The 16,095-nt window shown below is 47.5% G+C and overlaps 1 protein-coding gene across 4 annotated transcripts in view; it reads left to right on the top strand.

Annotated features, from left to right (window-relative positions):
- Window positions 1-16,095, top strand: part of mpp2b (MAGUK p55 scaffold protein 2b) — a gene marked incomplete at its 5' end in the record, with an annotated part of 42,961 nt that overhangs the window by 16,048 nt on the left and 10,818 nt on the right. For 2 of the 4 annotated variants that reach the window (XM_084147869.1, XM_084147867.1), the window contains 4 exons: window positions 2,695-2,795; window positions 7,853-8,005; window positions 8,354-8,509; window positions 8,780-9,007. In XM_084147869.1, coding sequence (XP_084003995.1) covers window positions 2,695-2,795; window positions 7,853-8,005; window positions 8,354-8,509; window positions 8,780-9,007 — 638 coding nt within the window. Of the gene's footprint in view, window positions 1-2,694; window positions 2,796-7,828; window positions 8,006-8,353; window positions 8,510-8,779; window positions 9,008-16,095 lie in introns of all 4 variants that reach the window. The other 2 variants (XM_084147868.1, XM_084147866.1) reach the window with 1 other exon arrangement.

Below are 16,095 nucleotides of genomic sequence, written 5' to 3'. Positions count from 1 at the left end.
ACCTGTTAATTGAAATGCATTCCAGGTGACTACCTCATGAAGCTGGTTGAGAGAATGCCAAGAGTGTGCAAAGCTGTCATCAAGGCAAAGGGTGGCTATTTGAAGAATCTCAAATATAAAATATATTTTGATTTGTTTAACACTTTTTTGGTGTTATTTCATAGTTTTGATGTCTTCACTATTATTCTACAATGTAGAAAATAGTAAAAATAAAGAAAAACCTTTGAATGAGTAGGTGTTCTAAAACTTTTGAGCGGTAGTGTATACAGTTTAATATTTTTTTGATCTGGCCGTGGACCCCCAGTTGGCGGAGATACTGCAGGGGGGTCCACGGCAAGATATAAAATATATATACACTACCGTTCAAAAGTTTGGGGTCACTTAGAAATGTCCTTGTTTTCTAAAGAAAAGCAATTTTTATGTCCATTAAAATAACATAAAATTGATCAGAAATACAGTGTAGACATTGTTAATGTTGTAAATGGCTATTGTAGCTGGAAACGGCTGATTTTTTATGGAATATCTACATAGGCTTACAGAGGCCCATTATCAGCAACCATCAGTCCTGTGTTCAAATGGCACGTTGTGTTTGTTAATCCAAGTTTATCATTTTAAAAGGCTAATTGATCATTAGAAAACCATTTTGCAATTATGTTAGCACAGCTGAAAACTGTTGTGCTGATTAAAGAAGCAATAAAACTGGCCTTCTTGAGTTGTGGGTTCGATTACAGAATCAAAATGTCCAGAAACAAAGAACTTTCTTCTGAAACTCATCAGTCTATTCTTGTTCTGAGAAATGAAGGCTATTCCATGCGAGAAATTGCCAAGAAACTGAAGATCTCGTACAACGCTGTGTACTACTCCCTTCACAGAACAGCGCAAACTGGCTCTAACCAGAATAGAAAGAGGAGTGGGAGGCCCCGGTGCACAACTGAGCAAGAGGACAAATACATTAGAGTGTCTAGTTTGAGAAACAGACGCCTCATAGGTCCTCAACTGGCAGCTTCATTAAATAGTACCCGCAAAACACCAGTCTCAACGTCAACAGTGAAGAGGCGACTCCGGGATGCTGACCTTCTAGGCAGAGTTGCAAAGAGAAAGCCATATCTCAGACTGGCCAATAAAAAGAAAAGATTAAGATGGGAAAAAGAACACAGACACTGGATAGAGGAATATTGGAAAAAAGTTTTATGGACAGACAAATCGAAGTTTGAGTTGTTCGGATCACAAAGAATAACATTTGTGAGACGCAGACCAAATGAAAAGATGCTGGAGGAGTGCTTGATGCCATCTGTCAAGCATGGTGGAGGCAATGTGATGGTCTGGGGGTGCTTTGGTGGTGGTAAAGTGGGAGATTTGTACAGGGTAAAAGGGATCTTGAAGAGGAAGGCTATCACTCCATTTTGCATTCGCCATGCCATACCCTGTGGACGGCGCTTGATTGGAGCCAATTTCCTCTGTAGTTGCTGCAAATGGAGGATTCTTTGACGAAAGCAAATTTTGAAGGACACAATTATTATTTCTATTAAAAATAATTAATTCTAACCTTGTCAATGACTACATGTCCTATGCATTTTGCTATATTTCCTATTCAAACTCATTTCATGTATGTTTTCATGGAAAACAAGGACATTTCTAAGTGACCTCAAACTTTTGAACGGTAGTGTATATATATGCATTACGACTTTGAGAACCCCTGCCCTAGTTGACTCCCACTGTGACTTCTCTGACAATTTACATGTCTGATGCATTGCTATAGGTTGGGGATGGGACAAGACAGTGAAGATGAACGAAAAGCTATCCAGCATAATGAGGGAAGAATAATGTCGTTATTGTAAAAGAAAATGTGTTCTCAATGACATACCTGGTTAAATAAAAGCCACTCAGTCAGTCAGTCAGTCAGTTAGTGACAGTCCGTCAGTTAGTCAGTCAGTCAACTACTATGATGTGTCCCTTTTGTTGTATAAAATCAGTGGACGAACTGCACTGCCAACCTTCCTAGTTATACAAGTGGAGTTGCTTTGAAGGGAGTTGTTGACGTGACTTCCTCAGATCGTACAGTTCCTGCTGCCCCGACTCTCTCTCTGTGACTCTACCGCAGAGAGATAAGAGAGAGAGAGAGACGGAGGGGAGGTGAGATGTGGTCCCCACTGACTGAAATAAACTTCACAGGGAATTGACTGACAGTGGTGAGATTGCTTTGGAAAGGATGTGAGACATTTCATCTCTCTCTCTGTATGTCTTTACTTTTTCTCTAGGTCATTTTGCTCATGCTTCCGGTGAACATCTCTATTCTCTCTCTCTCTCTCTCTCTCTCTCTCTCTCTCTCTCTCTCTCTCTCTCTCTCTCTCTCTCTCTCTCTCTCTCTCTCTCTCTCTCTCTCTCTCTCTCTCTCTCTCTCTCTCTCTCTCTCTCTCTCTCTTCATTCTCTATGTGTTTATTTTCCTTATGAGCTGACCAATGGTGACTAATCAAAAGAAAACCATTGCACTCTCCCAAAGGGTTAGTATGTGTGTAAAACCAGCGAGTATAGATATACAAACAATATAATAGATCTGCACTCAAAAAGTTGCTGCAAAGAGCTTACTTAATTATTCATTTTTGTAAAATGATATTCACTGCACAGGGGGAAAAGTGGAACGGTGAGTAACCTGTAGTCCTAACTGTCCTCTTCTCTCCTGTGTCTGTCTCCAGCTATGCAGCAGGTTCTGGACACTCTGAGTGACAGCACCAGCTCCACCATAGCCAATGACCTGGACCTCATCTTCCTCAAGGGCATCATGGAGAGTCCTGTGGTGAGAATATATGTATACCTACAGTGCACTTACTTTTCTATGGATCTGTTCCACTGTGTTGGGTTTGTCGGTATAAGGCTATAGCTTTCTTGAACAAAAGACAACTGTATTGTCATGGGCGTTTTGATTCAAGGACATTATGAACTTCCTGTATGAGACACAAAGTAACTTCTCTGTACAACCTTACGAGGCACAAAGTTCACCAAAAAGTACAAAGAAGCCACTTTCTTGTGAGAGAAGAGATACCAAAACAATAACTTGCCTTATCCACTGTTCTTTTTAATGATGACTGCAACTAGTTTTCCAACATACAGTGGGGAGAACAAGTATTTGATACACTGCCGATTTTGCAGGTTTTCCTACTTACAAAGCATGTAGAGGTCTGTAATTTGTATCATAGGTACACTTCAACTGTGAGAAAATCACATTGTATGATGTTAAAGTAATTTTATTGCATGACATAAGTATTTGATACATCAGAAAAGCAGAACTTAATATTTGGTACAGAAACCTTTGTTTGCAATTACAGAGATCATACGTTTCCTGTAGGTCTTGACCAGGTTTGCACACACTGCAGCAGGGATTTTGGCCCACTCCTCCATACAGACCTTCTCCAGATCCTTCAGGTTTCGGGGCTGTCGCTGGGCAATATGGACTTTCAGCTCCCTCCAAAGATTTTATATTGGGTTCAGGTCTGGAGATTGGCTAGGCCACTCCAGGACCTTGAGATGCTTCTTACGGAGCCACTCCTTAGTTGCCCTGGCTGTGTGTTTCGGGTCGTTGTCATGCTGGAAGATCCAGCCACGACCCATCTTCAATGCTCTTACTGAGGGAAGGAGGTTGTTGTCCAAGATCTTGCGATACATGGCCCCATCCATCCTCCCCTCAATACGGTGCAGTCGTCCTGTCCCCTTTGCAGAAAAGCATCCCCAAAGAATGATGTTTCCACCGCCATGCTTCACGGTTGGGATGGTGTTCATGGGGTTGTACTTATCCTTCTTCTTCCTCCAAACATGACGAGTGGAGTTTAGACCAAAAAGCTATATTTTTGTCTCATCAGACCACATGACCTTCTCCCATTCCTCCTCTGGATTATCCAGATGGTCATTGGCAAACTTCAGACGGGCCTGGACATGCGCTGGCTTGAGCAGGGGGACCTTGCGTGCGCTGCAGGATTTTAATCCATGACGGCGTAGTGTGTTACTAATGGTTTTCTTTGAGACTGTGGTCCCAGCTCTCTTCAGGTCATTGACCAGGTCCTACCGTGTAGTTCTGGGCTGATCCCTCACCATCCTCATGATCATTGATGCCCCACGAGGTGAGATCTTGCATGGAGCCCCAGACCGAGGGTGATTGACCGTCATCTTGAACATCTTCCATTTTCTAATAATTGCGCCAACAGTTGTTGCCTTCTCACCAAGCTGCTTGCCTATTGTCCTGTAGCCCATCCCAGCCTTGTGCAGGTCTACAATTTTATCCCTGATGTCCTTAAACAGCTCTCTGGTCTTGGCCATTGTGGAGAGGTTGGAGTCTGTTTGATTGAGTGTGTGGACAGGTGTCTTTTATACAGGTAACGAGTTCAAACAGGTGCAGTTAATACAGGTAATGAGTGGAGAACAGGAGGGCTTCTTAAAGAAAAACTAACAGGTCTGTGAGAGCCGGAATTCTTACTGGTTGGTAGGTGATCAAATACTTATGTCATGCAATAAAATGCAAATTAATTACTTAAAAATCATACAATGTGATTTTCTGGATTTTTGTTTTAGATTCCGTCTCTCACAGTTGAAGTGTACCTATGATAGAAATTACAGACCTCTACATGCTTTGTAAGTAGGAAAACCTGCAAAATCGGCAGTGTATCAAATACTTGTTCTCCCCACTGTATATGGGATAAGTGTTCTTCGTTTGAGTTCAATTTGGAGCTTTTCAGCTTTTGAAGAGACTGAGGATGGAGGGAAGGAGGAGGGTGAGGGATAAAGGGAGTTGGGAGTAGCAGACTGGCTATTGAGAGCAGCGCCCCACTGAGCTCTGAGTTGTCTTTTTTATCCCAGAATTTAAACGTCCTAATTTTCCCGAAAAGAAAAGTGCATGATTCCAAATTCAACGCCCTTAAAAATATTTTAATTTTACAAAAGCTATTAGAATGAAAAGTTCACAGTTGATAAACAACATAATAAAAAGTCAATTTAAGTTTAGAACCTTGAGAAGGAAATTAACAAATCAAACTTGACATTAACATTGTAATTATTAAAATTACAACATAGTTCTGATTGTTACATCATCTATTCAAATGCAGTTGAGACCTAGGAACTGTCAGAAGCTCAGAGCTTTTACAGTCCCATATCCTGGGGGATACTCTGTTCTTTGCCATGCTCTCAAAGAAAGAACAGACTCGCAGGCTCACTAATGCTGTGTGGTCTTTCTCTCTCTCCGATTCAGAGCATTCAGACAGAATGTTTTCTGGAAGCGAGAAGGAGATGAGAGCTCTTTGGGGAGCACTGCATCAAATGCATCCAGTTGCATCTCTCTCTCGCTCTCACTCTGTCCTCCACTCCGCTTCTCTCAAGGCTGATTTATATTCTGGGGGAGATTTATTATTTGTGCGTGTGTGTGTCTATCTGTGTGTGTGTGTGTGCCCATTTTGTCTATCTATATATGGAGAACTCCTAAAGGATTAATTCACAGATGCATGCTGTAAGAACATTGTTCTATGTTCAAGTATTGAAACTGGCGTTTTGAACAGTGTACTGTAGCTTGCCATTGACCTCCAAGCAGGTCTATTGTATTATTCTTCATGGTATTCTTCATAGAGCAGCTATGCCAAAAGCCATTCACAAAGCTACAGTACATCATGATCAATTATCAACGTGGCAGCTACTGCTTGGCTCCTTATCAGAACTATTGCTCCTTTATTGAAACATTGAAGTAGCTCATGAGATAACAAGCGGGCAATTGCTCTTGCTCTCACTCACGTATTGAGGTGGCCTATGTCTTTTAAATGAGACGACACAGACTTAATATGCTACACTATTAGAAGAAAAGGTGCTATCTAGAACCTATAAAGGTTCTTCGGCTGTCCCCATAGGATAATCCTTTGAAGAACCCTTTTTGGTTCAAGGTAGAACCCTTTTGGTTCGGTTCCATGTAGAACCCTTTCCACAGAGGGTTATATATGGAACCCAAAAGGGTTCTCCCTGGAACTAAAAAGGGTTCTACCTGGAACCAAAAAGGATTATCCTATGGGGACAACTGAAGAACCCTTTTGGAACCCCTTTTTTTCTAAGAGTGTATGCATACAGTCCTCTCTGTGTTAGTTTTGTCAATGCTCCCATATAATATTTCCAATTTGCATATAAAGTAGCTTACAAAGCCAGACAACAACAACAGAGACTAAAGGTAGCTATTCTCGTCAATTTAGGTGGTCTACAGAATGTATTTTAAACAAGACAACAAAGACTTAAAATGCACATGCAGGTCTTTCGCTCTATTTGGATTCTTCAGCCTCCCATATTTTCAATTTGCCTGTGAAGTAGCTATCATAGCCAGACAACAACAGCAGAGAACCAAGGTAGCTGTTCCACGGGGGCTGAACCTTCTGGCTGTCTGTCTCCCCACCCCCTGATCTAAGCAGCAGTATTTGTGTTGTTCTGCTGTCCAAGGGCCACTTTCTGACAGCTTGCTCCACCAGGTTGCCAGACCCGTGCCAAAGCACATTGAGTAAACCCAGTCCTCCTGCAGAAGAATCCTACACAGTGTGTGTGTGAGTGGAGGTGTTTGTGTGGGTGTGGGTGTGTGTGTCTCTTTGAGTGTGTGTCTGTGTGTTTGTGGGTCTCTTTTTCTGTCTGCCTGTATGTATGTCTGTCTGTCTGTCTGTCTGTGTTTCTGCGTCCGAGCGAGTGTTTGTGTGTATTCATATCCTGTTCAACAGCAGGGGTGCGTTCCCTTCCCTCACGTAAACAAACAGCCATAGCTGCCAGACCAGACAACAGGCCCATGGGAGCATGTCTCTGTGGGATTTACTGTCTCTGTGAATCTACCCACAAAACAACATGTCTATTTGTATCTGTTTGGGAGTAATGTAGCAGGGCGGTGGAATGGTAAATGATATATGATCTATCTTTATAGTCTATGCAGCAGCAGATGAACTGCTATGCATAGAGATCCTTATTTGAGTTGACTTCTTAGTGTTCTTATTAATTTCTCTGGTGCTAATTTGAATCAACACTGTAATTACACTGTACTTGCCTCAACACTGTAACACTGCCTCAACATTGTAATTACACTGTATCTACTGTATAATGGTTGAAGCCAGCATAAGTTGATATAAAGTGGAACCATTTAATTAAGCACTATACAGCGTTTCAAACTTCTAAATGAATTAGAGGATTTTCTGTTAATGGGAAATAAACTCTTGGAGATTGAGGGGCAGGAGCACATTATGATTTAGTTCACAAGTCCAACATGGGTGGTGGGTCAGAGGCCAGTTGTGTTAAAAGGTGAGGACATGTTCAGGAAAGTAGTCCCAGTGCCCTCGGTGCGAGAGACAAAGTGAAATATTCATATAAACTAAAATATTGATGCTCCACAGCACAAGGAGAAAACACACAGTGTATATGACTGTTTTAGGGCAGACGCATATTTTTAGGTGAATCGTGACTCAAAATGGTTTGTTGCTGCACTGTGTTTCTTTAGGTGTTTTCTGTCTTTTTACAGTACATTGACTTTATTGCTAGAAAATAACTGAGTTAATAGTAAATACTATGTGACTATTTGTACGGCCTAAGTATGTCGTGAGATTTGGCATACATTTTCTATAATTTGGTACTAATGGTCCTGTGTGGCTCAGTTGGTAAGAGCATGGTGCTAGCAATGCCAGGGTCGTGGGTTTGAATACTAAAATATATACACTCACTGCACTGTAAGTTCCTTTGGATAAACGTGTCTGCTAAATAGTACATATAAATAATTACTGCAATGGGCTAAAATGACCAACAAAGATTGCTAGTTATTAACAATAACTTTTTGACCTTCAGTTCCCGTCTCCCTGCTACCCGCAGGCCCATGAGAGACTGGAGGAGCCCAAGCTGGAGGCAGTGAGTGAAAACAACATGGAGCTGGTGCAGGACATCCTGAAGGAGCTCACTCCCCTCACGCACAGGAGCAAGGCCGCAGACGAACTGGCACGCATATTGAAGGAGCCACACTTCCAGGTCGACACATTCAATGTTTTAGTTCATGCTTTATATCATAGCTGATCTAGAATCAGGTCCCTCATGTCCATGCAATCTTATTCATCATGATCTAAAAGGCTAAACTGATCCTAGATCAGCACTCCAACTCTGAGACTTCTACTCCATTCTCAAAGAAATACCTTATTGAGGGGAAACTGACCTAACTGATATAGCTACCATGGATGCCATGCTACTTTGTTTAATGTATCCAATGCAGTCTTCTTAAGATCAGTTGTGAATATTACTGTCTTACTAGAACAATTCTATCCTACAGTATGTGCCATGCCATCATCAACATCATGATCCTCTGCCCCTATTGGTCCACAGTCTCTCATGGAAACCCATGATTCGGTGGCCTCCAAGACCTTTGAGACTCCTCCTCCCAGCCCCTGTTCCTTCATGGACGCTGCCTTCAACAACCAGCCCGTGCCCCCAGACGCAGTCAGGATGGTGGGCATCCGCAAGGTGTCTGGAGAGCACCTGGTAAGACTCAGTGAGGGACAAGAAATGCTGGACACCCTGGCAGCCATTTTGAAATGGCTTACTTTACAGGGGTTTACAGTGCAACTGTTTGTTGAGTTGTGGTGTGGTTCTTTATGAAACTAAGAAAGAAAATGGTGGTCCTTGTTAAACCTTTGTTAGTACTTCTATTCATGGTCATGGATGTTTTCCTCTTCTTTGACTCGGCTCAGGTAGGTAAAAACCAATGGAAACAGTAATGTAAAATAAAGTGCTACATCTTTGTCTTTGTAGGGTGTGACATTTCGGGTGGAGAGTGGAGAGCTGGTGATCGCCCGCATCCTTCACGGCGGGATGATTGACCAGCAGGGCCTCCTCTACGTGGGTGATATTATCAAGGAGGTGAATGCAAAAGAGGTGGGCAATGACCCCAAGGTGCTCCAGCAGATGCTGAAGGAGGCCAGCGGCAGCGTGGTGCTCAAGATCCTCCCCAGCTACCAGGAGCCTCACACCCCACGCCAGGTGAGTTGAGCCCTGACCCTTGATCCCTCTGTGACCCCATACATTGACCCATATGACCTCAGCAACGGCTGACGAAGAGGTGGGGAATGACCCCAAGGTGCCCCAGCACAGAACTACTCCCTTCACAGAACAGCACAAACTGGCTCTAACCATTACATTTTACATTTACGTCATTTAGCAGACGCTCTTCTCCAGAGCGACTTTCAAATTGGTGCATTCACCTTATAGCCAGTGGGATAACCACTTTACAATATATATATATATATATATATATATATTATTATATATATTTTTTCTTTCTTTGGGGTGGGGTAAGGGGGGGTAGAAGGATTACTTTATCCTATCCCAGGTATTCCTTAAAGAGGTGGGGTTTCAAGTGTCTCCGGAAGGTGGTGAGTGACTCCGCTGTCCTGGCGTCGTGAGGGAGCTTGTTCCACCATTGGGGTGCCAGGGTAAAGTTTTGACTGGGCTGAGCGGGAACTGTGCTTCCGCAGAGGTAGTGGGGCCAGCAGGCCAGAGGTGGATGAACGCAATGCCCTCGTTTGGGTGTAGGGACTGATGAGAGCCTGAAGGTACGGAGGTGCCATTCCCCTCACAGCTCCGTAGGCAAGCACCATGGTCTTGTAGCAGATGCGAGCTTCAACTGGAAGCCAGTGGAGTGTGCGGAGGAGCGGGGTGACGTGAGAGAACTTGGGAAGGTTGAATACCAGACGGGCTGCGGCATTCTGGATGAGTTGTAGGGGTTTAATGGCACAGGCAGGGAGCCCAGCCAACAGCGAGTTGCAGTAATCCAGACGGGAGATGACAAGTGCCTGGATTAGGACCTGTGCCGCTTCCTGTGTAAGGCAGGGTCGTACTCTCCGAATGTTGTAGAGCATGAACCTACAGGATCGGGTCACCGCCTTGATGTTAGCGGAGAACGACAGGGTGTTGTCCAGGGTCACACCAAGGCTCTTTGCACTCTGGGAGGAGGACACAACGGAGTTGTCAACCGTGATGGCGAGATCATGGAACGGGCAGTCCTTCCCCGAGAGGAAGAGCAGCTCCGTCTTGCCGAGGTTCAGCTTGAGGTGGTGATCCGTCATCCACACAGATATGTCTGCCAGACATGCAGAGATGCGATTCGCCACCTGGTTATCAGAAGGGGGAAAGGAGAAGATTAGTTGTGTGTCATCTGCGTAGCAATGATAGGAGAGGCCATGTGAGGATATGACAGAGCCAAGTGACTTGGTGTATAGCGAGAATAGGAGCGACCGGTCAGGTAGGACGCAATCCAAGAGTGAGCCGCGCCGGAGATGCCCAACTCGGAGAGGGTGGAGAGGAGGATCTGATGGTTCACAGTATCAAAGGCAGCAGACAGGTCTAGAAGGACAAGAGCAGAGGAGAGAGAGTTAGCTTTAGCAGTGCGGAGAGCCTCCGTGACACAGAGAAGAGCAGTCTCAGTTGAATGACCAGTCTTGAAACCTGACTGGTTTGGATCAAGAAGGTCATTCTGAGAGAGATAGTAAGAGAGTTGGCTAAAGAGAGCACGCTCAAGAGTTTTGGAGAGAAAAGAAAGAAGGGATACTGGTCTGTAGTTGTTGACATCGGAGGGATCGAGTGTAGGTTTTTTGAGAAGGGATGCAACTCTCGCTCTCTTGAAGACGGAAGGGACATAGCCAGCGGTCAAGGATGAGTTGATGAGCGAGGTGAGGTAAGGGAGAAGGTCACCGGAGATGGTCTGGAGAAGAGAGGAGGGAATAGGGTCAAGCGGGCAGGTTGTTGGGCGGCCGGCCGGCACAAGTCGCAAGATTTCATCTGGAGAGAGAGGGGAGAAAGAAGTCAAAGCATAGGGTAGGGCAGTGTGAGCAGGACCAGCAGTGTCATTTGACTTAACAAACGAGGATCGGATGTCGTCAACCTTCTTTTCAAAATGGTTGACGAAGTCATCCACAGAGAGGGAGGAGGGGGGGGGGGGGGGGGGGGGGGGGATTCAGCAGGGAGGAGAAGGTGGCAAAGAGCTTCCTAGGGTTAGAGGCAGAGGCTTGAAATTTAGAGTGGTAGAAAGTGGCTTTAGCAGCAGAAACAGAGGAAGAAAATGTAGAGAGGAGTGAGTGAAAAGATGCCAGGTCCGCAGGGAGTCTAGTTTTCCTCCATTTCCGCTCGGCTGCCCGGAGCCCTGTTCTGTGAGCTCGCAATGAGTCGTCAAGCCACGGAGCAGGAGGGGAGGACCGAGCCGGCCGGGAGGATAGGGGACATAGAGAGTCAAAGGATGCAGAAAGGGAGGAGAGGAGGTTTGAGGAGGCAGAATCAGGAGATTGGAGGGAGAAGGATTGAGCAGAGGGAAGAGATGAAAGGATGGAAGAGGAGAGAGTAGCGGGAGAGAGAGAGCGAAGGTTGCGATGGCGCATTACCATCTGAGTAGGGGCAGAGTGAGTAGTGTTGGAGGAGAGCGAGAGAGAAAAGGATACAAAGTAGTGGTCGGAGACATGGAGGGGAGTTGCAGTGAGATTAGTAGAAGAACAGCATCTAGTAAAGATGAGGTCAAGCGTATTGCCTGCCTTATGAGTAGGGGGGGATGGTGAGAGGGTGAGGTCAAAAGAGGAGAGGAGTGGAAAGAAGGAGGCAGAGAGAAATGAGTAAAAGGTAGACGTAGGGAGGTTAAAGTCACCCAGAACTGTGAGGGGTGAGCCATCCTCAGGAAAGGAACTTATCAAGGCGTCTGTCACGTTCGTTATGAGAAGAAACGGACCAAGGCACAGCGTGATAAACGTACATCTTTTAATGAGTACTTTAACCATAACAAAATAACAAAACGATACGTGAAGTCTAAAGGTTCACCAACACAAACCTATACAGAACAAGATCCCACAAAGACTAGTGAAAACAGGCTGCCTAAGTATGGTTTCCAATCAGAGACAACGAGCTACAGCTGCCTCTGATTGGGAACCAACCGGCCAACATAGAAAACACGATCTAGAATCTAAACATAGAAAACACAACATAGAACAAACACATAGAAACTACACACCCTGGCTCAACATTTCAGAGTCCCTAGAGCCAGGGCGTGACAGTACCCCCCCCCCCCCCAAAGGCGCGGACTGCGACCGCGCCACACAAACACAACAGGGTAGGGACCGGGTGGGCATTACGTCTCGGAGGCGGATCCGGCTCCGGGCGTGACCACCACTTTCTCTCCACTTCCCCGTTGCGCCCCTGATCTGGTCTGGCACCGCTGACTGGAGCTGGACCCGACGACGGTGGATCAAACCGTACAGGCTCTGGACTGGAGCCGCTGGCCGGAGCTGGACTGGACCCCGGTGGAGCGGATTGCTCTGGCTCCACCGGTCCAGGCACCGGTGGATCAGGCACGGGCCGTGCCGGACTGGACACACGCACCACTGGCTTGGTGCGGGGAGAGGGAACAGGCCGGACCGGGCTGACGACGCGCACCACTGGCTTGGTGCGGGGAGCAGGAACGGGCCGGACCGGGCTGACGACGCGCACCACTGGCTTGGTGCGGGGAGCAGGAACGGGCCGGACCGGGCTGACGACGCGCACCACTGGCTTGGCGCGAGGGACAGGAACAGGCCGGACCGGGCTGACGACGCGCACCACTGGCTTGGTGCGGGGAGCAGGAACGGGCCGGGCCGGACTGGGAACACGTAACACTGGCTTGGTGCGGGGAGCAGGAACGGGCCGGGCCGGACTGGGAACACGCACCACTGGCTTGGCGCGAGGGACAGGAACAGGCCGGACCGGGCTGGCGACGCGCACCACTGGCTTGGTGCGGGGAGCAGGAACGGGCCGGGCCGGACTGGGAACACGCAACACTGGCTTGGTGCGGGGAGCAGGATCGGGCCAGGCCGGACTGGGAACATGCACCACTAGCTTAGTGCGGGGAGCAGGAACGGGCCGGGCCGGTCTGGGAACACGCACCACTAGCTTAGTGCGGGGAGCAGGAACGGGCCGGGCCGGACTGGGAACACGCACCACTATCTTAGTGCGGGAAGCAGGAACAGGCCGGACTGGACTGTGGAGACAGACTGGAGGCCTGGAGCGAAGAGCTGACACAACCCGTCCTGGCTGAATGCCTATCTCCACACACTCTGTGTGAGGCATCAGCACAGGACGTACAGGGCTGTGCACTCGTACTGGCACTACAGCACGTGGCACTGGCGCAGAATATCCGGGCCCGAGGAGGGGTACTGGAGGCCACGAGCATTGAGCCGGCACACTCCGTCCTAGCTGCATGCCCACCTTAGCACGACACGTGCGTGGTGCTAGCACAGGACGTACAGGACTGTGCCGGCACACTCGCGGCACAGTACGCAGCTCCGCATAACTCAGAACCTGCCCAGTCTCACGCTGCCTAGCCTGAGTACGGGGAGTTGGCTCTGCTCTACCTCTAGGCTCCGCCAACCACCCTTCCAGCCCCCCAAACCTGGTGGCCTCCTCTCCTAGTCTGCAGCTTCGCCCTGTCGCTGCCTCCTGCCGCCTCGTCGTCCACGCCGTGTGCCCCCCCCAAAAAAATGTATTGGGGTTGCCTCTTGCGTGTCCGACGTCGGCACGGTTGGCGCCGCTGCTCCTCTCTATGGCGTGCCTCCACAGTCTCCTCCCACGGACGGCGATCCATTCCGGCCTGGATTTCCTCCCAGGTCCAGGATCCCTTCCCGTCCAGGATCTCCTCCCAAGTCCAGGCTGTCTGCTCCTGGACACGCTGCTTGGTCCTGTTTTGGTGGGATCTTCTGTCACGTTCGTTATGAGAAGAAACGGACCAAGGCGCAGCGTGATAAACGTACATCTTTTAATGAGTACTTTAACCATAACAAAACGATACGTGAAGTCTAAAGGTTCACCAACACAAACCTATACAGAACAAGATCCCACAAAGACTAGTGAAAACATGCTGCCTAAGTATGGGTCCCAATCAGAGACAACGAGCTACAGCTGCCTCTGATTGGGAACCAACCGGCCAACATAGAAAACACGATCTAGAATCTAAACATAGAAAACACAACATAGAACAAAGACATAGAAACTACACACCCTGGCTCAACATTTCAGAGTCCCCAGAGCCAGGGCGTGACAGCGTCAAGCTCATTGATGAACTCTCCAAGGGAACCTGGAGGGTGATAAATGACAAGGATGTTAAACTTGAATGGGCTAGTGACTGCATAATCCCAGAAACCCTAGACCCACTCCAATTTGCATACCGCCCCAACAGATCCACAGATGATGCAATCTCTATCGCACTCCACACTGCCCTTTCCCACCTGGACAAGAGGAACACCTACGTGAGAATGCTATTCATTGACTACAGCTCAGCATTCAACACCATAGTGCCCTCTAAGCTCATCACTAAGCTAAGGATCCTGGGACTAAACACCTCCCTCTGCAACTGGATCCTGGACTTCCTGACGGGCCGCCCCCAGGTGGTAAGGGTAGGTAACAACACATCTGCCACACTGATCCTCAACACGGGGGCCCCTCAGGGGTGCGTGCTCAGTCCCCTCCTGTACTCTCTGTTCACCCATGACTGCATGGCCAGGCACGACTCCAACACCATCATTAAGTTTGCCGACGACACAACAGTGGTAGGCCTGATCACCGACAACGATGAGACAGCCTATAGGGAGGAGGTCAGAGATCTGGCCGTGTGGTGCCAGGACAACAACCTCTCCCTCAACGTGACCAAGACAAAGGAGATGATTGTGGACTACAGGAAAAAAAAGAGGACTGAGCACGCCCCCATTCTCATCGACGGGGCTGTAGTGGAACAGGTTGAGAGCTTCAAGTTCCTTGGTGTCCACATCACCAACGAACTATCATGGTCCAAACACACCAAGACAGTCGTGAAGAGGGCACGACAAAGCCTATTCCCCCTCAGGAGACTAAAAAGATTTGGCATGGGTCCTCAGATCCTCAAAAAATTCTACAGCTGCACCATCGAGAGCATCCTGACTGGTTGCATCACCGCCTGGTATGGCAACTGCTTGGCCTCTGACCGCAAGGCACTACAGAGGGTAGTGCGTACGGCCCAGTACATCACTGGGGCAAAGCTCCCTGCCATCCAGGACCTCTATACCAGGCGGTGTCAGAGGAAGGCCCTCAAAATTGTCAAAGACTCCAGCCACCCTAGTCATAGACTGTTCTCTCTGCTACCGCACGGCAAGCGGTACTGGAGTGCCAAGTCTAGGTCCAAAAGACTTCTCAACAGCTTCTACCCCCAAGCCATAAGACTCCTTAACAGCTAATCATGGCTACCCGGACTATTTGCACTGCTACTCTGTTAAGTATTTATGCATAGTCACTTTAACTCTACCCACATGTACATATTACCTCAACTACCTCAACTAGCCGGTGCCCCCGCACATTGACTCTGCAACGGTACCCCCCTGTATATATAGCCTCCCTACTGTCACTTTATTTTACTGTATATATAGCCTCCCTACTGTCACTTTATTTTACTTCTGCTCTTTTTTTCTCAACACTTTTTTTGTTGTTGTTTTATTCTTACTTTTTTTGTTTAAAATAAATGCACTGTTGGTTAAGGGCTGTAAGTAAGCATTTCACTGCAATGTCTGCACCTGTTGTATTCGGCGCATGTGACCAATAAAATTTGATTTGATTTGATTTGATTTGACTGTAACAGCATGGAATTCAAATGAGGAGATAGACAGATGGGTCAGGGGAAAAAGAGAGAATGTCCACTTGGGAGAGATGAGGATTCCTGTGCCACCACCCCGCTGACCAGATGCTCTCGGGGGATGCGAGAACACATGGTCAGACGAGGAGAGAGCAGTAGGAGTAGCAGTGTTTTCAGTGGTAATCCATGTTTCCGTCAGCGCCAAGAAGTCGAGGGACTGGAGGGTAGCATAGGCTGAGATGAACTCTGCCTTGTTGGCCGCAGAACGGCAGTTCCAGAGGCTGCCGGAGACCTGGATCTCCACGTAGATCGTGCGTGCAGGGACCACCAGGTTAGAGAGGCAGCAGCCACGCGGTGTGAGGCGTTTGCATAGCCTGTCCGGAGAGGAGAGAACAGGGATAGGCAGAGGCATAGTTGACAGGCTACAGAAAATGGCTACAATAATGCAAAGGAGATCGGA

This window comes from Coregonus lavaretus (assembly GCF_964263955.1).
Source record: "Coregonus lavaretus genome assembly, chromosome: 1".
Taxonomy (NCBI): Eukaryota; Metazoa; Chordata; class Actinopteri; order Salmoniformes; family Salmonidae; genus Coregonus; species Coregonus lavaretus.
Note: the sequence above shows the minus strand (reverse complement) of the source record. Positions and strands in the feature narration are given on the sequence as shown.